General features: G+C 36.9%; 1 protein-coding gene across 1 annotated transcript in view; it reads right to left on the reverse strand.

Moving 5' to 3' along the window:
* Positions 1-532: 532 nt before the first annotated feature.
* LOC145990439 (vascular endothelial growth factor receptor 1-like) overlaps positions 533-24,266 on the reverse strand; it is a 76,995-nt gene continuing 53,261 nt past the window's right edge. The window contains exons 15-25 of the mRNA XM_083126133.1: positions 23,291-23,403; positions 21,960-22,110; positions 18,695-18,919; positions 18,321-18,471; positions 17,728-17,843; positions 12,685-12,845; positions 11,235-11,357; positions 9,718-9,847; positions 5,932-6,013; positions 4,179-4,284; positions 533-1,030 (exon numbers count right to left, since the gene is read on the reverse strand). Coding sequence (XP_082982259.1) covers positions 773-1,030; positions 4,179-4,284; positions 5,932-6,013; positions 9,718-9,847; positions 11,235-11,357; positions 12,685-12,845; positions 17,728-17,843; positions 18,321-18,471; positions 18,695-18,919; positions 21,960-22,110; positions 23,291-23,403 — 1,616 coding nt within the window. The 3' untranslated portion in view covers positions 533-772. The remainder of the gene's footprint in view (positions 1,031-4,178; positions 4,285-5,931; positions 6,014-9,717; positions 9,848-11,234; positions 11,358-12,684; positions 12,846-17,727; positions 17,844-18,320; positions 18,472-18,694; positions 18,920-21,959; positions 22,111-23,290; positions 23,404-24,266) is intronic.

A 24,266-nucleotide genomic window follows, 5' to 3' on the forward strand; every position in this document is an offset into this window, starting at 1 on the left:
AATAGGATGCTTTTTTAAATTTCTAAGGTGTATTGACTTAACCAACTCAATAATTTTTTGAATGTGTTTAATAATCAAATTGTTTACATTTCTTTCAACAGCACACACTTTAGTCACGCTGTTAAAAAATTACATGTGCATTGCTATGTAGTAGCCTTGGCAATCCTACAGTGTGCAAGTGGTTCAGTGGTTTGTACACACACCATATTGAAGAAATGGAAACTTAAATGAATTTTATGGAGTTTGTAGTTTTTCTTTGGACATGTGAATATAGTGGAACCTTGATATTTTTTTGGGGACCAAGTTGAAAACTTAAAATGTGGGAAAATGTAAAATTGGGGTTCCACTGTACATAATTATAGATACATTAAATATTAGGAATATTAAATTTTATTTCCATTTCTTCACATGAATCACCAAATCACCATCTTGTATAAAAGCTAACACAAGTATGATTATCACAGATTTTGGCCTTTAATATTTACGTATTATGGTTCATGGTATCGACATGTAATGAATTAGCTAAGAACACTTCACTGTACAATTTTTATTTCATTATATACAAAATTAAGGTAATATATAACACATAGGTTCAAATGTCACATGCATTGCTATTTTGCTCTCTTGCCAAATCCCTTTGGTTTTTTAAACTTTGAAAAAATTACAACGTTCTGTATTTAGCAGCAAGTTAGAATTCTCTGATACTTCAGATAAGGAAAACTTTTGTTTCTTGTTCTCTATCATATGTGCTTGATGGGTGATCTAGTTTGTGTTACAAGAACATGCTTCGAGAGTGAGTTTGCCGTGGTGATGAAGAGGGCTTCATCATCAAATATCCAGAGTTATTTTCTATTGCATCATCAAGTTCCAAGTTCTTCCTAGCTTCTGTGGTCCCTTTCATTTTTATGTACCCATTAAATGGTGATGCCTTCTTTTCTGCCGATTCTTGAGGAAAGTTCATGTAATGTAACTGCGTCTCATAAAACTTGTTGTTCATAATAACGTAGGGACTGTTGAGCTCCAAATACAACTGTAAAAAAGAAAATTAAATAATATAGTTATGAATTAGGATATATTAACCAAAAGGTAAAGCCATCTCCCATTTATTGCACATGGAGGTATGTGGATATCGGTCCCCAAAGCATTATCGATCTGGTCTGGAGTGGAGGTGGTGTGATTAGCACCATCTTCCATCTGCCTTTACCCTCTCCCTTAGATTTGCTCCCGGTTACCACTGATTATAGGCTGGGTGAGCATTACAGCTGTTACAAAAATTTTTGCTTGGCAATCAATCCCAGATCTCCTACGTGGTAGTCAGGTGATCCTACTGGCTGGACCACCATGATATACTATTATGTGGGGGAAGGGGGATAGTAACTTTAAGGAATTACTACTTTAATATGAATGCAGAAACTGCTATGATGTTAAAAGACTAATTAAAAATAAAAGTAAAGTGCTCCCCTGTGCTTTGCACCACGCCATTAAGGTGTATAGGGGGGTGTGGAGTTAGGGCCCCACATTCCTTGATCACAGCCGAAGGTTGGGGTGATGTGATCAGCAGCATGCCCCTGGTCGCCTTTACCCCCCAGAGTTTCTTCCAGGTACCCACTTTATACGACACTGGATGGGCACCAGAGCTGCTTGAAAAGGTGGAAAGAATCCTGGTTCTCCCCTGATGGGGATCGAACCTGGGTCTCTCGCATGGTAGTCATATGCCCTAATGACTGAGTTACCACGGCTACACGTTAAAAGACTAATTACAATTAACTACAGAGGTTAGTTACACTCAAACATATGCAGTCATGAATATTTTAATAATACTGACTCTCTGCTATCAACATACAACTAGAAAGGTGCCAAAGTATGAAATATTCTTTGATGAGTACAGTTGAAACCTGATTTTAGTTTCTCACATTATACATTCAATATTGATGGTCCCAAGATAGCAACATTTTACAAAATTTTCCTCGATTTTATATTTTCTCTCATTTTAATTTTTTTTCAGCTTGTTGCCCTGAAAAACGTAACATCAAGGTTCCACTGTATACTCATAAATTTTATGCTCGACATTTAATTTTGTTATCGTTGAGCTGATACCGATACCAATGCAGTGGCATCAGCCTCAAAGTATTTGTTCAAATATTAATCACTGATACTAGCCGATATTCTTCTGGAGCCTGAGTGTATTTCAAAGTCTGTAAAATACTATATGACACAATCCCACACAGGTAAAATAGCAACATCGAAAAATCAGGTGACACTAGGGCTGGCTTATAGCTCAGTTGGTAGAGCAATGGCACAATATGCCAAAGACCCGGTTTGCCAAGCCAGCATTTTTAAGTTAAAATTTCTACATGCTTTCATTGAGCCTAATAATCCTGGAAATTGTGCAAAATTCATAATTTACATTTAAATTGCAACAGTATTTGTAACAGTGAACAAATTGATTTTGTTATTAAATTGCAGCTATTTTAACATTGTGATATCTTATAGTGAACTAATGTGTATATTGAAGTAAAACTCTTGTTATGTTACAGATCAAGTATAATATTTATGTATTGGCATTTATAAATATTCTGGAAAAATCTAAATTGTTGCAATGCTCTAGTATTAACATCAGTATCATTGGAACGAGTATCAGCTTTAGTACGCGTATGGTATTGGCTCAGCCCTATGTTTAATAGTTTGAAATTTCTGTGCTTGAATATATTTGTGGTCAATAAATCTTAACATTCAGTATCCACGTGGCTACATACCTGCATCAGGGTAATCTAAAAGATGTTTGGCATGGGTTCTCAATCTGAAAGCACATATCTTTGAGGTACGGTAACTACTAACAGTTGGGCTGAAAAGTTCGTAGGCTAACATAGTAAAAAATATTTTTTTGACAAAATTCGATTTTATTATTCAATATAGTTGCCTTTGAGGGTGATACAACGATTATAGCGATCATACAATTTTTCGATGCCATTTTTATAGTACGATTTCTCTTTAGCCTCAAAATAGGCCTCAGTTTCGGCGATTACCTCTTCATCAGTGCTAAATTTCTTTCCAGCGAGCATTCTTTTAAGGTCTGCAAACAGGAAAAAGTCACTGGGGGCCAGATCTGGAGAATATGGTGGATGGGGAAGCAATTCGTAGTCTAATTCATATAATTTTGCCATCGTTTTCATTGATTTGTGACACGGTGCATTGTCTTGATGAAACAGCACTTTTTTCTTCTTCAAATGGGGCCGTTTTTTTCGTGATTTCATCCTTTAAACGCTCCAACAACGCTATGTAATAATCTCAGCTATCTCGATCAACTTCACTTTACGATCATTTAAAATTATTTTGTGGACTTTTTTGATGTTTTCGTCGGTAACAGCCTCTTTGGGGCGTCCACTGCGTGCATCGTCTTCGATGCTCATTTCGCCTCGTTTAAATTTAGCAAACCACTTCTCAACGGTTGATTTTCCTGGTGCAGAGTCCGAATAATGTTTATCAAGCCAAGCCTTGGCTTCAACAGTATTTTTTTTCGCCAAAAAGCAATGCTTTATTAACACACGAAATTCTTTTTTATCCATTTTTCACAATAACAAAAGCTGCTTCACTCACAATGCTATATCTCACGAACTAATTATCCGGCAGCTGTGAAATTTATACACGTATCTTTTGAAGGTTAGTACTAAGTAAAAATCACATGGATTTAATTCTAGTAACGCCATCTATGAGTCAGCCTACGAACTTTTCAGCCCAACTGTTATATTGAAAACACACATACACAAACCGAAAATTTGTAGCAATTAGAAACAATTGTTTTCTTCAGCCTCCTCTTTTTTCCTTTTATTCTGCCCTTAATATGACACTGCTTATGAATCTCCATGTAAGAAATTTTCTAAGGTTTTGTGAACTTCAAAAAGTTTTAACAATTATACTCAGTGCTCGAAGTAATGGAGGATGGCATCCCCCCTCCACAGCTAGTAAATGTTTGCAAAGCTTTCTCATTGTCACCATGTTAAACCATCGGAGCATCTCCCAGCTAACCTTAAGCCTCAATCAAACATCACCTCAGCTAACAATTTCCACTTCAAGCACCAATGATACTGTTTTACTTTTTTTTATCATTGGGTCTAATGAATATACTGCCATATATATATATATATCTGCACATTATATTTTAACATTGAATAGCTTACATTCTTCACATTTTCATCCAACACTTCACCAATCAATTGCACAAGCTCGGAAAATATTGGTCTGTCTTCTGGTTTAGCTTTCCAGCAATTAAGCATCATGTTGTACCTGTGGAATAAAGAAGTTTACGTGAACATATTTATTATATTAGTAACTTGATGGTTTTGCCCTCTTCGAAATCCTGAAGACCACACAACCTCTCATTGCATAGAGAGATGTAAAGGTTGTCCAACAATGCACACATACCTGTACCTACTACAGTGCCAAGGGAAGTCTTGATCAAGGCGTATTATTCTTTGCTGTAGAATTAAGATCAAGAACATCTGTTTTAACATGCTATGTTCATTGTGGTTCTGATGATTATAGAAAAGAACCTATCTTCTTTTCCTGGTTACTCTTTTTTACAGAAATGATGGTTTGCAGAACATGCTATTCTGCTTAACGCCTAACCTATAGGGAAAGCTTTGATGTCAAATTCCTCCTCTTCCTTAATTAAACACACTCACATGTCATTGTTCCAATGCAAAAACCAGGGCAGCCGATTCGCTGTTTCTTTTTCTCAGCAAGAGAGTTCGCTGTGTTACGGACACAAATACATGACTTATTGTGTAGAAATTTTAGCGAAATAATGTGAAAATGTAAAGATATTGTTTATTGTTCATTCTCGAGGTGATTATTGTATATTACTGGGGGTTCACTAATCCTGTGCGCTATAGGGCCAACCGCGCCTGAGGCTGGGTAAACTCCAGAGGTGCTCCATGCAGGGAAACAGCTTCAAAAATTTCCACATGAAATCATCTAGCCCAAGAACAACCGAATCTCCTGCATGGCAATCAGATTCCCTACTGAGTGGACCACTGCTGCTCTATATGTTAACCTCTTGTTTATCACCTATGTTCTAAAAGATACCTTCCTGTAACCCCCAGGGGACAACCTATCTTTTAAAAGATACCTTGTCATGTTTGTAGTTTTTATGTCATAATGTTGCTATTTTTTGCTGGAATTGCGATTTTCTTCTTTTATACTATTATTAACACATATATTGCACCGTAAGGACTCTTGCACGTCTTCTTCCATAAAAAGGTGGGAAAATGGTGGCTTCCTGTAAAGAAAAAAACCATTGTGCCCAACAAAGACTTTCCGGTTCCACTACAATAGTGCAGTTGAACCTCAATTTGGAAATAGTTTGCTGTGATCATTTCCATGTGTATGTTGTGTATTTTGACAATGTCCTGTACTTTGTTTTTCAGGGGCAGAGGGGGGAAGGGGCATATTTCTTCAGGAATTTTGGAATTTTCCAGTTCCTCCCCTACCTGCATCCATATTATACACTCAGTTCCTCCCCTCCATATTATGCACTCAATGTGCATACATTTCATATAGTCTGATTCTATGGTTCATTCCGCGTATAACGGTACTTCATTTGTCTGTCTAGGGCAATTAGCCTCCGATCTACAGTCATCTAAATGAAACTCTGCATTTTGCTTAAAAATTGGTCCGGTCACGGTGGGGGGGGGGTGCTTACTTGGCAAAATGGGCTCGGTAGTCAAAAGGTTACTAATATCTTCAATAAAAAAATGGTACTAAAACATTTAAAAAATCTGATCTGATATTACACAAATATCACATTTATATCTCCAGGAATTAGAAGATATAATAAAATATTTATTTATCCTAAAATCTAATATTTAGTTCAAGGTGCCATTCTTGATATTAATAACAGTACTCTTCAAGATTAAAATATATCAAACTTACAGATTTTCAGTAGAGAACTGTGGCTTTTCCATTCTGTACCCTCCAAGAATTTTTTGCAGAAACACCTCGTCCAAATCCAAACCTAAACAAAATACAGTGATGGTTAATAATGTATCTGATCATTCTGACACAAGATCAAAATTTTATGCAACCAACAAGTTGTATACACATGAAGGTAGAAACTAGGATGAGGGGTGGAGGAGTAATTAACCCAAGAATTGACTGTTACGATGTGATGAAATATGGTCTTCTTTGAGAGCATTGAAACTGTTGCATTTTGTTGTACTCAGATGTGCTATTGTAGATAAGCAGTAAAGAACTCAAACCTGAGTCTTTGACACATATTTAAGGCGTGCGACTTACTCATGATGATATAATAAAAGTACTTAAAAAATACTATAAAATGAACTACTTACAATTTGTAAGTATACGTTTTTTTTTGTTTTTTTTTAAAAAAAAAAGTTTCAAGATACAACCTTCATCAGGTTGAGTCTTTGATTCACCATATCATTACTATACTACTGACAAGACAAGTGCTCATAATTCCTGCTTAATATCATGATGAAAATTGCACAAAGGAAAAAGACCTAGTCAAGAGTAGCACAGGCTTTCAAACCTCTTAACATGTAGGAACTTTTTGCTATGATGCTCGAAATATAGGCCACATGTTGGTGATGTTGCATTCTGAATACGTAACTGGACATTTGTGTAATCAGTATGTGGTATATAGGGTATCCGTGATTTTACCTTTTTTTAGATATGGATCTTGAGTTCATCCATAGAAACTGATGGTTGTGTCACCACCATGCTCTGACTGCCTTGTCTCCAGGGTCTGTTTCCTCTTGATTCAACCCTAAGACCTCTTTCACATTGAAGTGACATGTTGCTTTAGAATGAACCAATCAATTGCAAAATTTTACATGGTAGTGGCTAAGAATGGGAATAAGCCTGCATTTGATTGGTTTGTGTTGAAGCAAGATGTGTTTTGTGTGAAAGTGGCCTGAAAAGCCAACATTTCTTACTATCTGCATCTTATACAGTCAATAGAGAATTGTCGTTGTTATGGGATCATTAAAACACATCCTAACAACTTTGTAACTTACATTCTAAAAGACATGTAATGGTGAAATGTAAGAGGCAAAACAGGATGCAACAGGCGCGGAGCGTCCATGTAAGCCGGGCTTACACTTTATTAGTTCTAGTAAAATGTATGTAATTATATGGTAAAATTCGTAAAAACTTCGATACCAGTCTTCGAGATCCTGTTTGTTAGATTGCAACACTTCAGCACCAGGCGGCACATGGGATCTCCCACCTTCTGCTTGTGGAAAGCTGTAAGCCGTCTGAACATTGCCTTACAAATTTCTGACCGCGAAGGAGCAGTGCCTACCGTATCTGGATGGAGAAGAGCAAGGAATATAAGGAGAAGAGCGGGCCAAATCCTACGTTTGTAAACCTACGGCCACAGGCTTACAGCAGCATTGCAAACCTCATGTTTAGAAAAAGTGTTGTTCATGGACGTCCGCAGTATTTCCACCAGGGAGGATTAAGCAGTTTTTTTTTGTTTTTTTTAGGGGTTGGGGTAAACTAGGTATATTTCCCTTCTTAAAATATACTAATTCAATTTGAAGTTAACATTTTTCTGCAACGCCCTTACAATAATTAACAATTTGATGTGACTGAAATGAAATTGTATGTGTGAAAATGGTTGACATTCATTTTTCAGGAAGTCTCCTTGCCTTGTGCCTTCTGAACATTGATGGTGTCTTTTAAACTCCGAAATTATGCTACATACTACTAAATTGTTCTGTGATTTTCATATTATTAATATTAATTTATAACAAAAACATAAATACAAATTCGAATGGTTCAACCAACGGCATGGGTTCGACCAGGTTCGAAGTTATGCGTGAAAAGTTTGAGAAAATTCAACCACAACGAAAATTGGCCCTCTTGTTTTATTTATATCCCCAACTTACAAACGACTTTTTAAACTTGTGCGAGATTTAGCACCATTATACTTAGGTTGGCTTCACTGAATACGTGCCAGCGAGACACAGGTCCTGCAAGAGGAGGGCTCCAGCGTTGTCGGGTATGAATGGTTGACGGCAAAGGAAATTTGAGCCGGTGGTGCTTCAAGGAGGTTTTTTCCAGGAACAGGGAATTCTGAAGCAAAAATCTAACAGGAAGGGAAAAAAGGAGAAACCTAAAAATGAGCGGGATACGGGAAAACTAGATACACATTGATGTGCTAAATTCTTGTTTCTGTTTTTAGCTTGTAGGAGAGCATAAACATCAGAAATATTAAGATCTCTGTTTTCCGTTTATGTATGAACTCAGCTGGTAATAATTGAGCTAAAAAGTGCAAAAATTAATAAATAAATAAATGTTAATGAAAGCTGAAGATTGAACCAATTTTACAAATCTCATGTCAAATGTGAATCAAATATTATTAATTACGTAGTCCGTGCTTCAAACACTCTTCGAACAGCGTTCGAAAAGCCTGTTTATGTTCTTTTAGGTGCTAGATTTGCTTTTACATTATCCTAAGAAAGCACTTACATGTCCTTTGATAGAAATTTCTGAATATGTCCCTACAATTAGTGAGCATTTCTTTTATAATTAATATTGTATTTTTTAATTTTTTTTACTAAATATAGGGAATTTTAAGGCATGGGAGGGAATTTATTTATATCCGAAAGGGCTATTTCCCTCACAGTCCGAAAGATCACTGCTTTGAGCAATGACCAATTTTGGATCTGGTTTCATTTTGTTTCCCCGTTCTTGTTGTCGAGGTATTGCTTTTGCGAATTCCATCTATTCAAAGTGGACTGTCGGTCCTGTGCTGTTGTGTGTTAGTGAAGTGCATTATGGAATAAAACGAATGTGATTGTGCGGTGGGGTGGAGAACTTGGTGCAGACGCCGTTATCCAGCAAGGATTTACTGCCAAGAAGAAACTTGTGAATGTAGGTAGGCCCACCCCTTCCTTCTCTAGCAGGCATAGTAACAGAAACGAAAAATAAAGTGCGCCGATTTTGTGATTCAGGGTATGAAGCTGATACTTGGTTATGCGGTTGGAAAAAGTATTCTGCACTTTTCTGTTTCCTTCTGTTTTCATTTCTTTATTATTATTATTATTATTATTATTATTATTATTATTCATTTTATGTAACTTTGCATATTTTTTATCGTTACGTTACTCATTGTGATAGGAAAAAGACTGACTTAATTATCAGTTGAAATGTAGGAGATACACAGCCTAGCAAAGAAAACACCAATCCCAGAGATTTATCCAGAATTTTTAGTTTGGTGAAAAATTCTAGGGAAGTGTTCTGAAAAAATGGGTGGGGGGGGGATGTGTGTGTGGATAAATCGTTACGTTACTCATTGTGATAGGAAAAAGACTGACTTAATTATCAGTTGAAATGTAGGAGATACACAGCCTAGCAAAGAAAACACCAATCCCAGAGATTTATCCAGAATTTTTAGTTTGGTGAAAAATTCTAGGGAAGTGTTCTGAAAAAATGGGTGGGGGGGGGATGTGTGTGTGGATAAATCACTAACCATGTCAGCCCAAAAATAAGCACAACGGGAAATAACCTTCATCATGATAGGCTTACACTGTTGGAAACGTCATGCTCCGCCACTGGGATGCAAGGTTGTTTTTCAGGATAGGCTGTAATTTGTAGGATTGCTCTAACAATGACAGTTTACTTCTGATTGTATATAGACGATCACATAAAGTGTGTTATACAAAAACATATATAAAGTACAAGAATGCTTACCTGGATAAGGAACCCTTCCTAAAGAGAAGAATTCCCACAGAACGATACCAAAAGACCAAACATCGGACTGTGTTGAGAAGACACGATCTCTAATAGACTCCACTGACATCCATTTTATAGGTAATGGATCCTAATCAGAAACAAAAAATATGCTTTATTTCACTCTCTCAGAGAGAGAAAGAGAGAGATGCAATAATTTCATGTAACTTTTGTGAAAAAAACTTGAATTTGTTTAGGCTGACAACCTTTCGAAGTTTTATCTATTTGTGTAAAAAGGAAATTTCAACCATATTTGTGCTATGCATTTAAACCGTTTACCTTATATATCAAAATATTGAAGTATTCTTGATTCCTCTTTGATTGTAGGTCCTCTTAATTTATAACAATCATTACATACATGTGTACTGCCCAATGGTAATGCATAACCAAAGCAGTTAAAAAAAGTTAAAGCGCTCCTCTGTGCTTTGCACCACGCCATGAAGTCGTATAGGGGGTGTGGGGTTAGGGCCCCACACTTTCTTGATCTCGGCCAAGCTAGGTGTGATGTGATCAGCACCACACCCCTGGCTGCCTTTACCCCCCAGAGTTTCCTCCAAGTACCCACTTTGTACGACGCTGGGTGTGCACTGGAGCCACTTGAACAGGTTGAAATAGTCCCGTTTCTCCCCCGCCAGGGATCGAACCCCAAACAGTTAGTTAGGCAAAAGAAAATACACTCTCTTCACTTTACCGATACAGTATACTATTTGTCTTACTTCTAGCTGCATGAATGCTGCATAAATTTGTAATTAGGAGGAATTTGAACTACACAATCTCAAGGTAAAAATTCTCAGGTTTGCCAGTACATGTTATGCACATCATCCATATTAATATAGTGAAACCTTAATTTTATATTTTTCACATGATCGAGCTGAAGTGCAGGAAAACATAAAATCCAGGAAACTTTTATAACATTTGGTCTACTGGAAACATGAGGTTAGAATGAATGCAGGAGAATGTAAAATCAGAGTTCCACTGTAGTAGAATATCTTTATTTGAAGGTATATTCCAAAGCGTTTGCAGTGGGTATGAAATTCAAGTATCACCCATAGCACGTGTGAGTTGTACAATCGGTGGCTAAAATATCAGTAGTAAATTTTCCAATGCTTTTTTTGTTCTTTGTATCGAACATCGTATGTCTTAAAGAATGGAATTATGGTGATGCTGCTTATTTGCATTTCTATCTTAATTCATGACCCTCACATTGCAGAAATTGTACTGAATAAATATAAAACATGGCAGTGGATGATTCACCTGCTATTATATTTGCTGTCGGCTGTACTTTTAAAATTAATCAGTACTTCCAGAGTTGTTACATTTGAGCTTTTGATTTATCCAATTAATAGATGAAATATGTGTTAATATGAATGCACTTGCCTTCCTTTAAGACTCTTTTTTACACTCACAATTCCCCAGAGGAAATTAATGTATTGAACCAGTTAGAATTAAATGTTGCTTATCACTACAAATATGCTCACCTCACTTTTCTTCTTGTAGTCCAGATTCTTGTAGAGACTTCTTGCCAATCCAAAGTCACATATTTTAACAACATTTTGATCGGCTAGTAAAATATTCCTTGCAGCCAGATCTCCATGTATAATCTGAAATTTTATGCAATAGGTCTTCAGTATACAAGCTGAAATCTTGACAAGTTACTTTAAAAAATCACCACTTTTCTCAATTTAATATAGCATTTGCTTGAAAAATTTAACAAAAATGTCAGGTTGTCATTATTTTTTTTTTCAAGATGAATAGTATGCATAATAGTTTTGGCTGTATGTATTATTTTCATGTCTTCATTTAAATTTACAATTTTGTAACCCTAATATACATAGCCTAATTGAATTGGACATCTCATGGATTTACTATTTAGCCTACTATGTTTTTTTAACTGTGATACCCAGGTAGCTTAATGATTACACTCTTACTTTCAGTGCAGTCATACCTTAAGCAAATTGCTTGTGAGAGCATTGAAAGCTACTTGAATTTGACGAAGTACAGGCCAAATAAAATCGGCAAGGTGAATATAAAACCTGGTGACATCTTGTTTGTAGGTGGTGGTTTAACATAACTGTTCTTCCTCCTCTGTATGTTAATCATGATAATGGACCTCCCCGATGGCATAGTGGTAACGTCGTCGCCTTGTAATCAAGGGGTCCCAGGTTCAATACCTAGTGGAGGCACATGGCACAGTGATTCATAACCCAGTTTAAACTGTAGGTCCAGTCCTGATTAGCCTTTTTGTGCATAAAGTGGACTTAAAACAACAAATCAAACAAGCACTCATGACGATGATGAATAATAGTGATCAGGTGAAAGGCCAGATACAATGAAACACCCATGCCGTGGCTTTGGATTTGAACCCAGAACCTTGGACAGCTAGTTTCTGGTGATATGTTGAACAACCGGATTGTATGCATTGACCCTTAAAGCATTCTTGGGCCAGAGTTTTCGTAGTACCTGCATGTAATGTTGCACTGAATAGTTTACAAAATTAATCTTAGTAAGTTTCATGCTGCCAGGTTCAAATCCTGGTATGGGTGTTATGTGTGAATGTCCCTTCATCAGTTTTATCATATCACTCATCCTCATCATGACGAATAGCCAGAAGTGGCCGAAACCTTTTGATTCAAATATTTGTTCTTAAGGATGCAACCATTGGAAACATAGTCTTTCAGTGTATGCAGTGTGTACATCATGATTTCAGCACATGGAATTAGAGTGCATTTGAAATTATTGTATTATATATTTTCTGGGTGCTGTTTATAATAGTTATGTCAGTTCAAGATACATTTGTAATCAAGCCCTATCTTTGGACTTCACTGTGTTAGAACCAACCTAATATCAGTGAGTTCATACTTACAACCACAAAAGAAATCAAGTATTAAAATGCAAACTAAATTTATAATATACATAATGAAAACTGACCCTCCTTGATGCTAAGTATTCCATTCCCCTTGCCACCTGATATGACCAACAGATGAGATCTTTTGTGCACAGAGGATTTGTTTTAATTCCCCTATAGTCTCCTTTGTACTTCATATTCCACCTCATCTCGCTGTTGCTATCTGAACTCATGCTGCTTCCACCTGCATGCATAGACACATACAATTAACGATAATCAATTACAAAAATCATTAACAAATTTATTAGGTTGGTGCATATTATAAAACTTTTTAATTAGGAGGTCTTACGTTTATATCATGATGCTAATGTTGTCTATTGCATCATTTTTGGTACATAGGCAAGACTGAGCTGATATATTTTAACTTAAAGCAATACCAATGCTGATAATATCAGAGATTCCTACAGATAACCACATTTAAACATTGTAATTTTTTAACAATAGGTTCAGAGAATTTATAAATATTAATATGTTTAAGTATTTCATTGCAACTATAGCACATTAATTTGTCAGAGTTTTACGGTACTTTAAAATATCCATCTTCATGTGTGAGAAGATCAGAATTTTAAAATAGTTTTACTTAACCATGAATTCCATTTCTGCCAAACATTGTTGGCTAAATTTCATGAAAATTTTGCATTTTTTGCACAATTTCAAGGATATTCAGACTGCAAAAGTGTTGCAATGTTTTGTGTATACCATATACGTATTACTTGAGCTTCGGAAAGTAATAGCAATATAATTCAAAATGATACTTTCTGGTACTAATATGCTAAAATCTGCTGATTCTTTGATATTGGCTCAGCTCAAGTCACATAAAGTCTCATGGGGTCCCGGGTTCGAATCCCAGCCTGGGCATGTGTGTTTGTGAGTGTTCATTCATGAATTTCATCATATCATCACTCATTCCCATCTTCGCAATTAGCCAAAAGTGGCAGAAATGTGAAGTAAAATAAACTAAAATCAATCAATCAATTAACATAAAGTCTCATACACCTTTCCTTTCTTGCACCATTCATCATTAAACCCAACAATTGAATGCTAGGACCAATGAAGGTAGAGACAGGATTGCTAGGTTAAAAAGTAATTTTCCTTATTTGTTTCTTACTTGAGTGTCTGGCATCAATGACTTAAAAGCATGATGTAACACAAAGAACTTTATTATGGACGTGAGCATTTTACTGATCCAGTCAACTTAATGGCACAACCATTGTCAATGTAAATTCCTGGTTCATGTGCTTAACTGTTCCTACAATTCAGCTAGAATTACAATTAAAAATGCAAGGAGATGTTTTTTTAATTTTTTGTCGTGAATGAAGAACAGCAGTTCCGAGCATGGTATCATAGCAGATAATCAGTAACATTGCAATACAAGAATATAATTTTGTTGTTATAGAATAAATAAGAAAAATTTTAACTTATAAGTGATATATACAGGGTGGTGCAAGAGTCACCATACAGCTGATGTTGCCTTTTCTTTTACATTCCTAGGTTTAATTCTGTTTTTTTTTTACTCAATGTGAATAAATGGCATCCCTACAAGATGCAATTGCTCCATCATATGAGTGAAGATGATCCTGATCGCAGACTCCAGTTCTGTGAGTGGGTTGTCGGAATGCAGGCTCTTGACCCGGATTTCACAAGAACCATTCTCTTCTTGGATGAGGCTGTGTTTCATGTTAGCGCAGAGGTCAATAAGCAAGACATGCGATACTGGAGTAAGGATAATCCACATTGGACCATGGACAGCAAGGCAACAGGCGGTGAAAAGGTAATGGTGTGGTGCTGAATTTGGGACATGAGCATCATCGGACCAATATTCATCGACGGAAAACTCAACGCTGAAAGGTACCTGGACATACTGGAAGATTCTGTAACACCCATAATGGCCAACCCTGATGGAACCGCCCCCACCTTCTTCCAGCAGAACGGGACCCCTCCACTCTTTGGGATTGGCGTGCGGCAGTGGCTTGACACAAACTTCCCAGGGCACTGGATCGGGAGACGAGGTCCTATGGAGTGGCCACCGCATTCGCCTTATCTGACACTACTGGATTTTTTCCTGTGGGGTCCCGTGAAAGCCAAGATGTATGAAGAGAAAATCAGGAGCTCGGATCACCTCAAGCAGCACATCGAAGCAGTATGTGATGCTATCAGTTGGAACACCCTTCAAAAAGTGCAGGATGATTGGATGGCCCTTATTCACTTGTGCATGGTGTTTGAAGGGGGACACATCGAGCATGTTCTTTAAAAGCAGACCTATGACCTTTATTATTCATATTCAAGCACTGTAAGTTCTTGTAATACATGTCAGTAAGAAACACATAAATGTATATGTTAGCTGTATGGTGACTTTTGCACCACCCTGTATTAGGCAATACATATTTATAAACTATCTTCAATATAATTAACATAAAAGATATTCGACAAAATGATGATAAAAAACAATAAAATTCATGTGCGAGTGCCACGCTCACCGTACACCAACCGTGCTACACTGGTACATGTACGAGGGCCACTATTTATATTTTGAGCCTTGGCAACACTGATTGAAGTTAGGCGCGATTTGACGTTTGCACGTAATCGTCTGGCATTATTTACCATAACGTACTTCAAATGTTTTGTCAATAGCTTCATTTGTGTTGTTTATGTTGCCTTGGAGATTGCGCGACAACAATAAAATGGAATTAACTCGTGAACATTTTCGTGCGATGATTTTTTACAATTTTCGACGTGGATTATCAAGACAAGAGTGCATCGATCAACTTATTTCCACATTTGGTGATGAAGCCCCATCCTTTGCCACTGTGAAACTCTGGTATAACGAATTTAATCGTGGCCGCCATTCGCTCACCGATGGGATTCGCGAAGGTCATCCAAAATCAGTTGTTGTTCAAGAAAACATTGATGCTGTGCAAAACCTAATACTGCAAGATCGTCATGTGACATACTGTGAGATTGAGGCAACCATAGGCATTAGTTCCACCAGCATATATAAAATATTACATGATCATTTAGCTGTGAGAAAGGTATGTTCTCGTTGGATCCCACACAATTTGACAAAAACTCAAAAAGACGCTCGCGTCAATTGGTGCAAACAAATGCTCAATAAATACAATCGTGGTGCTTCAAAAGACGTATATAAGATTGTAACAGGTGACGAATCATGGATATATGCATATGAGCCGGAACGTAAACAGCAGTCGACTGTATGGGTGTTTCAAGATGAACCCAATCCAACAAAAGTTGTTCGCGCTCGAAGCACATCGAAACAAATGGTTGCCTGTTTTTTTTTCTGGAAAACTGGTCATGTGGCAACTGTGCCTTTAGAGGAACATAGAACGGTCAACTCTGAATGGTACACAACAATTTGTTTGCCAGAGGTCTTCGGTCAAATACGGAAAAGAAACAAACGCCATCGGATCATTCTTCATCAAGACAATGCCAGCTGTCACACATCTCGTCTAACAACCGACTTTATGAACAGTCAAAAAATCGAATTGATGGGTCATCCACCGTACAGTCCTGATTTGGCACCCAGTGACTTCTTCTTGTTCCCGAATGTCAAGAATAAATTGCGTGGACAACGATTTTCGTCGGCGGAAGACGCCGTTGATGCGTTCAAAAACCATATTATGGAGGTGTCTCAAGAAGATTGGAAAAACTGCTTTGACAAATGGTTCGAACGAATGCAAAAGTGTATTGACCATAAAGGAGAATACTTCGAAAAACAATAAAGCAGTTTTCAATGCCAAATTCCTGTTTGTTCATTGTTAGGCTCAAAATATAAATAGTGACCCTCGTATACCAACGGAGGGTTATGGGGAAGGGTCCAGGGAAGAAGATATCAGCTGGTATATGACATTAAATTAAGAAGCTCTTATATTTCTGCGAAGCATGATACAAGACTGGAAACACGGAGGTTGCAGTGAAAAAGCCTGTACGTTGAATGAATGAATAAATGTAGTGTTTCTGCACACAAGTTAACACTGCATTTTTTAGCAGATACTTTAAGGCTACGAGGGACAGTTTCCATGTCCAGCCAGTTGCCATAACCCGGAACTGCTTCTCCCCCACCAACCTTTCTTCGCAGCAAGCTGGAGAAAGAGAGGTTTGTCCGCTGGATGGTTGTAGGAGGGGGAGAAAACTTAGCATTATACTTATGCAGTGGCGGCGATTGGGTTCCAAACCAGGGGGGGAGGGGGGCAAAAACATTATATTTCCCTTTGTAGATAAGGTTTAGCATAGTGTTGAGGCAAAAGTGGGGGGCACTGCCCCCCTGATCGCCACCACTGTGCTTATGGAAGTATTGTTTTACTTCTTCTCTTTGGAATATCAAACTTCCGATCATGCAGAAAAACATGCATGCAAATGGAACATGCTCAATGTTTCATTTGCTGTTGGAAAAGTTAAAATTTAAATCTGATTAGACGTAACTTAAAGTTGAAGTTGCCTCTCCATAAGAAATATATGGGATCCCATAAATGCCTATCCATCATATTTTTCACAGATCGTATCTAGCTTAATAATCAACTTTAAGAAAGCTCTTCCACTTCCAACATTGGGAGAAGTTCATGCTCTCTTTTGCCTTGGTAGTTTTTTTAAATAGAAGTTCACATTTCAACGTTATTGAAATAAATGCTCACCTGGTGCGAAACTCCCTTATAGCCTTAATGTAAATATCTCCTGAAAACTTAAAACCAAAAAAAAGTATTGTTGATAAGTGCATAGAAAACTACATTATTGGAAAATTATTTGACCTATGAAAGCATCCTGGAATAAAAACATTACTTGTTTCACTTATGATTTAGTTTAATTCTAGTGAAGGATATGTAATGTACAATATTAACAAGAGTTCCTGACAAGTTCTGGAATGTAAAATGAAATATAAAATTCACAGCTCATTTCTCCTGATCCTAATCATGCCAACATTTCATCTATCTGATGTTTCATAGTTTTGAATAAGAACACAAAAGAAACCACAATATTATGGAAATGCAGGAAAATCTAAATTCTAGGAATATAAAATTGGAGTTATGCTGTACATAAATTATTATTGAACAAACCTGTGTAGTCTGTAATTTGTACAATGCTGTCATTCTTCATATAGCTAACAGTTGACACATTATTTGATAATGTCACCCTTTTGTCCTCAAATGGTAACTTTGCTTCATTTTCTTCTCTAGAAAATAAATGAATTTTTTGTATCAATTTATGCATTAACAATAGATACTGATGTTCTCTTATTCTTCAACACTTTCTTCATTTAATTAAATTAACAACAGAAACCCATTCACTAGTTATTCTAGGACTCAAGCTATTTTTAATATTAACATGTGTGTACCTTTGACATATAATATATACATTTCACTAGTAACATTAGCTTCAATAGTAGGAAAACTCAAATGTATGTATGTTGCCTCCCCGATGGCATAGTCACCTTGTAATCAAGGGGTCTTGGGTTCGATACCCTGTGGAGGCATATTGCACAGTGGCTCGTATCCCACTTTAAACTGTAGGTCCACTACAAATTAGTCTATCTGTGCATAAAGTGGACTTAAAGTAACAAATCAATTAATCAGATGTATGTTGTAATATAAGTGTGACATCATAAAGATAATTTTGTTTGATTATATAGACGTTACAGAATTATACTTACTCATCAATATATTCGGTATTATCAAAGCCAATGCTGAAATCGATTTCTCCACTAATTGGATGCCTCTGGTCCACAAAGTTCTCTCGATGGCGAAGGAGGTAACTTTGAATATTTCCAAAGCGGCAGTACTCTACTATGACCAGCAGTTCTCCTGAAACAGTACACTGATTAGACATTTTTTACTATTTGTTGTGGACCATCATTATCCACAATGCCACATGCACTTTTAGTAGTAACACTAAAAATAACAATATAAGTTTTTTCTATTATTTCAAAACCTAAGGCTGTGTGGTTTTCAAGGAACAATTAATCTTGCAATAAAAGTTCGTAAAATAAATGTATAGACATTGCCATTTTTTTCTTCCAATACTTACTATTCCTGATATTTGTGGTGCAAGCCCCAAGAAGATTGACTACATTAAGATGCTTTCCGATGTGGATTAGAATCTTAAGCTCTGTCATCAAAGCCTTGAGGTGGGAGATTTCCGCATGAGGTTTCAGCATTTTCACTGCAACTGTGGTTATTCCTTCCCCTAACACAAGTCCTTGCGCTTCACCTTTTACTACTCGGCCATAAGCCCCACTTCCAAGTTGCCTGCCTAGAATTATACAACAACATTATAACTGGGATGTTTGCCCAATTCAGGAAATGTAAAACTGTACTTTCAATCCTTGTCATGTGAATAGAAACAACAGAAGTGAGATTGTGTAGGGATAAATAAAGTAGGGATGTATTGTATAACTGAAAAGAGAAAATGAAATTATATTTTTCTGCATTATCACAGAACTGCTTAATCAATATACTTTCTGTATTAGCTGATGATGGCAAATCATTTTATCAGTAAAATTGCCTATAATTTTACCGATCCTCTATATTTCTACGAGGGGCATACTGAAAGTAATGAGCAACAATTTTTCATGAACTGAGTTTTGGTTTCATTAAAGAAGAACATACTACATCATAATCTACAACTTTTCTTTACTTTTGCACACATTTTCCCCACCTTCCTGGAAGCTTGAAAATACCCTTACGGTAGACCTCCTTTCCATCTGCTCGCAGTCACTGATGCACTGCTTTCTGTATGTCTTCCGTCATCTGGTAGCATTGGCCTTGTAAATGTTCCTTCACAAAACCATACAAATGATAGTCGGAGGGTGCAATATCGGGACTGTAGGGAGGGTGAGGCAGAAGTTTCCTCCCCATTTTCCCAATTTTTTACCTGGTGAACTGAGCAGACTGTGGGCATGCATTATCGTGTTGAAGGATGATTTTCTTTCTAGGGCGTTTATCCTGGAATGCACGATGGAGCTTGTGATGTGTTTGGATACAATGGCGAGAATTTATGGTTATCCCAGGTTCAAGAAATTCAACCAGAATGCACCCCTCTGCGTCCCAGAAGATGGGGCCCATAACTTTGCCAGCAAACGGAATTGTCTTTGCTTTCCTTTCTGCCGGCGACGTGGAATGGTGTCGCTCCATGCTCTGTCGCTTTGTTTCCGGTTAATAATGATCATCACTGGTCACAATACTCAATGAAAAATTCATCGCCTACATTGCGATATCTCTGAAGAAGTTCTCGAGTGGTGTTTTTTTATTTTTTTTTTTTGCTGAACTTTGTGATCTGTCATCAACTGATGTAGGAACCAGCGCAGCGACAACAAATTTTTCGTTAGCCTAACCTTGCAATAATTTCGTGCACTGCTCTGTTTCCTATCTCAAGTATTGCTGCAATTGTCTGTCTTCTTTAATGATGTTGTCAACTTTTTCCATGTTGCATTCCGTGCAGGCAGTGTGTTTTGCGATGATTTACTTCATTTGCGTGTATTGATGGATTCTGATTTTTGAAAAATTGTTGCTCATTACTTTCAATATGTCCTCGTATGAATAACCTGTAACAGTCCAAAATTGTGCCATTATGTTATTATTTTTTTACATTTATTTTTTATATTATCACTCATCCTAATCTTTGCAAATAGCTAAAAGTGGCAGAAAAGCAAAGTGAAATAATCCAAATCAATCAATCATAGTATTCTGTTCAACACATGAAATAATATACTAAAAAAAACACGACAGAACACACAAAAAGTTGTTGCTTTATTCATCTTTGTCATGATGGTAAAATAAAAAGAGAAATAATTGTAAAAAATAAGGTTTGTCCTCAGGACTTATTCCTCTCCTTTTATCTATTTTATTATTGTTATTTTGTCTGGTAGAAAGGTGTTTGATAAAATACAATGACTCCCAGCGCAGCTATGTTTGTTCCAAAATTCTAAACATAGGTTCTGTCTTTTTATAGATATACAGAAATACTCATAATTCAGTAACAATTTAAAAAGTGTACAAATGCAAAAACCAAATCTTAATGTAGTCCTTCAGATATGCGTTCTGAATTTTTTGACATAATATCCAGGATGTAAGGGGTGACCCATTCTCAATACAACCAAATGTGAACCTCACTTCCACATAGTACACCCTGGACTCTGGCATCTCGACTCATGGCCAGTATAATCCTCCATGGGGCTCGTGTTGTGTGCTGTCCTTATGTGTTTGTTGTCCCTTTGTCCATCTCATCTTCTTATCACCATTCATCATCATCTTCCCAATTAGCCAGGAATGGCAGAGGAAGGAAGTAAAATACAAGTTTTGTCTGGTAATAAACCGAACTTTCACATTTGCCCAGCAATGAAACAATGCATTGGTCAACTCATTAGCGCCACATAGAGGGATACTTCAAAAGTACTATGCCGTTGAGTGAACCAGTCTAGATTGTTTGGTTTTCATTCTGTGAGCAGTTAAGTGAAGTCTTGTTGCGTGGCTGCGGCGATTTTCTGATACACAGAAAATGAAGATACTCAAAGAGCAACGTGTGTGCATCAAATTTTGTTTTGAATTGGGCAAGATATTTACAGAAATGCTCAACATCTTGAAAGAAGCATATGGAAAAGCCTGTATGAGACGGACACAATGTTATGAGTGGTTCAATGCAGGGAGAACATCCATTAAAGAAGATTGAAAGCCTGGACGGCCATCAACATCATGTATGTATGTTGTGGTTTGAGGAAATTGTCGGTTGACTGTCCCTGAAATAGCAGAAGAAGTGGGAACAAGCAAAGCATCATGTCATACGATTTTGGTGGAAAAACTCAACATTCATCGGGTTGATACCAAATTTGTTCCACGGTTGCCGACAGATGAACAGAAAGAAGCACGTGTTGACATCAGTAACGATCTTTTGAACCGAGCAAATGAAGACAATAGCTACCTGTAGAATGTCATAACAGCTGGTTTGACACCTTTGAACTTCTTTTTGTTTCTCAGGTTAAAATCAACCCTGAAAGGACACTGCTTCCAGTCCATAGACGATATTAAGGAAAATTCGCTCCTGAACCTGCTGGCTATTTCCAAAAATGCATTCCAGGATGCCTTCCAACAGTGGAAGAAGCGCTGAGAGTGCTGTATTAGCAGCAGAGAACACTGCTTTGAAGATGATAATTCTGAATAAGCTGTGTACAAGGGAAATATATTTATTTTAAAAAATATCTGTTTCTTTTTGGGCAAACCTCTAAACTAAAACAATCAACATAATACCCATTAAAAATTGTTTTTATTAATACTAACTGAAAAGAATATTGCCTTACCCAGCCTAAGTCGTTCTGTAGGAAACTCATATTCTGCATTGTAAGGCAAAAGATCTGCTTGCTCATCAAGGGGTAGCTCAGGGGAAATTGTAGATTTTTCCCCCTCAAGGAAGGCTCTCACATCCTGCTCTGTCAAAGACCTCACCTTTCTCTGCAAAGAGCACAATAGGACTCACATTCAAAAATTGGAGGTTGTTAAAGAAATTCATACTTCTTATGTGGATGTGTGATTTTACATACATATACAGCATGACCCAAAATGATTTTCGAGGTTTCATGTAGTTGGTATATTGCAACAGAAGAAGGTGAATATTTATATTGTACATGTACAATAAAAATTGCTGTGGAAGTTTGCTTTCCTGAGTTTTTATAATTTCTTACCCATCAGTCACAGCGGTGTAGGTGTATTACAAGGCAACTCCCATGCAAAAGTCCTTTTGTGTCATTGAATTTGCAAGGTGTGGTTCTGTTGTTTCAGTTCAGAGAGCTTTTAGACGGCGATTTGGAAGTGATCCTCCATCCAATAACATTCGTCAATGGTTTAATAAGTTTCAAGCAACTGGACGTGTCTGCAAGGAAAGAGTTCTGGACGTCCAACTGTGTCGAACAAAAGAGTCTCGAAGCATTGGACTACCAGATGGATGTGTGCCGTGTCACGAAAGGCTCTCACATTGAACATTTATAAGGTACACTATGTAAACTTGTTGTTGTTGTTTATTCCCATATAAGCTTTGCCTTGTACCCCACGTATAAGGGAAATGAAACGACTATGAAACCCCGATAATCATTTTGGAACATTACTGATAGAGCATATTGATCAGTACTGTATTGGTATACACCAATGTAGACATATTGATGACACATCTATAGTATTTAATTTATTGCAACATTCTGTAATTTTGTTATTTTATTTAATTAACATAGATTTATAATTCATAAGCACATAGTTTTGAAAAGTAAATGTCTAAATATCCATTCTTAAAGCAAACCCATTGCAATTACTTGATTGCATAAGTTAATTACAAGTAGGTTACATATTCATTGAGTTTCCTTATGGAACATTTATAATTTTTGTATCAGATCTATTAGTTATTGATATCAGTAAATTTTTGATACTTTATTGGTATCAACACATATTTCATATCAATCCATCCAATCATGGCTGAGGTGGTTTGATCATGTGAATAGGATAGGTGAAGAATGGATTCCCAAAATATTTGGCAGGCCAGAGCGGATGAAAGGAGATGAAGGAAGTGCAAGGCAGATTTGGAATAGCTGAAGCATGCAAAGGAGACCACATGATAATAAGAATAAAAATATAGGACATTTACCTTTTCCTTCACTACTCTTCTGCTTAAGTAGATCACAGCAGCAATGAGAAGTAGGCAGATGATAACAACTGGAGCTACAATCATTGCTACCATTCTGTTGGAGGTCTTCCTTTCTATGATCAAAAAAAGTTAAGTAAACTTCATTAAATTGCTAATAACTCCTTTTATACAGGGTGGCACATATTGTATCTATCAATTTGAGTTAGCAACCCTGCCAGAATGCATGTGTCCATGTGAGGCATACCCACATCCGTGAAGAGTTGGGAGTCTGCAATTAGTATACCATGGAGCGTTGGCAATTACAGACACAGATTGCGATGGTGGAAACCTTTCTCCAAACAGGCACCGAGCACTGCGGCGAAACAATGAAGATCGCAATGGAACTGTTCCAGAGATACCCAGTATTCTGAGGTGGGCTAGACAGTAGAGAGTCACCAATAAAGTTGTGAACCATCAGTCACCATGAAATACATGCTATTCCACAGGAATGTTGAGACATGCTTCATGAAAGCCTTTCCACATCGCCTTGAATGGTGCATCCAAGCAGAGGGAGGATATTTAGAAAATGTTATTTTCAAGGTTCACTGATGTCTGTATTGTTCATATTATACACTGTATTAAATGCCTAAGTGTATATTTTTATTTCATGACCATATAAAGTTACTACAAGAATCACCGTCTTTCTGTTTCCATTTGAAGTTGGTAGATACAATATGCACAACCCTGTATGTATTTTTATTTAAGATAAAAGAAGAAATTTCAAACTGATTTTGCCAAATGTAATGTTAACTTCAGAAGAGTCTTTGCCATGCATGGGCGGAAGCAGGTAGAAGTGAGCAACTACTGCAAAGTGTGTGCATGTTGTTATAGTTCGAAACATCATAGTGAATGGAAGATAAAGGGTTCCTATTACTGAATTTTCTTGAGATGGAATGGTGAATGTTGACATGCAATATGATAGAGTGACACCGTTGAA

Source organism: Lepisma saccharinum, chromosome 1 (assembly GCF_977018435.1).
Source record: "Lepisma saccharinum chromosome 1, izLepSacc3.1, whole genome shotgun sequence".
NCBI lineage: Eukaryota > Metazoa > Arthropoda > Insecta > Zygentoma > Lepismatidae > Lepisma > Lepisma saccharinum.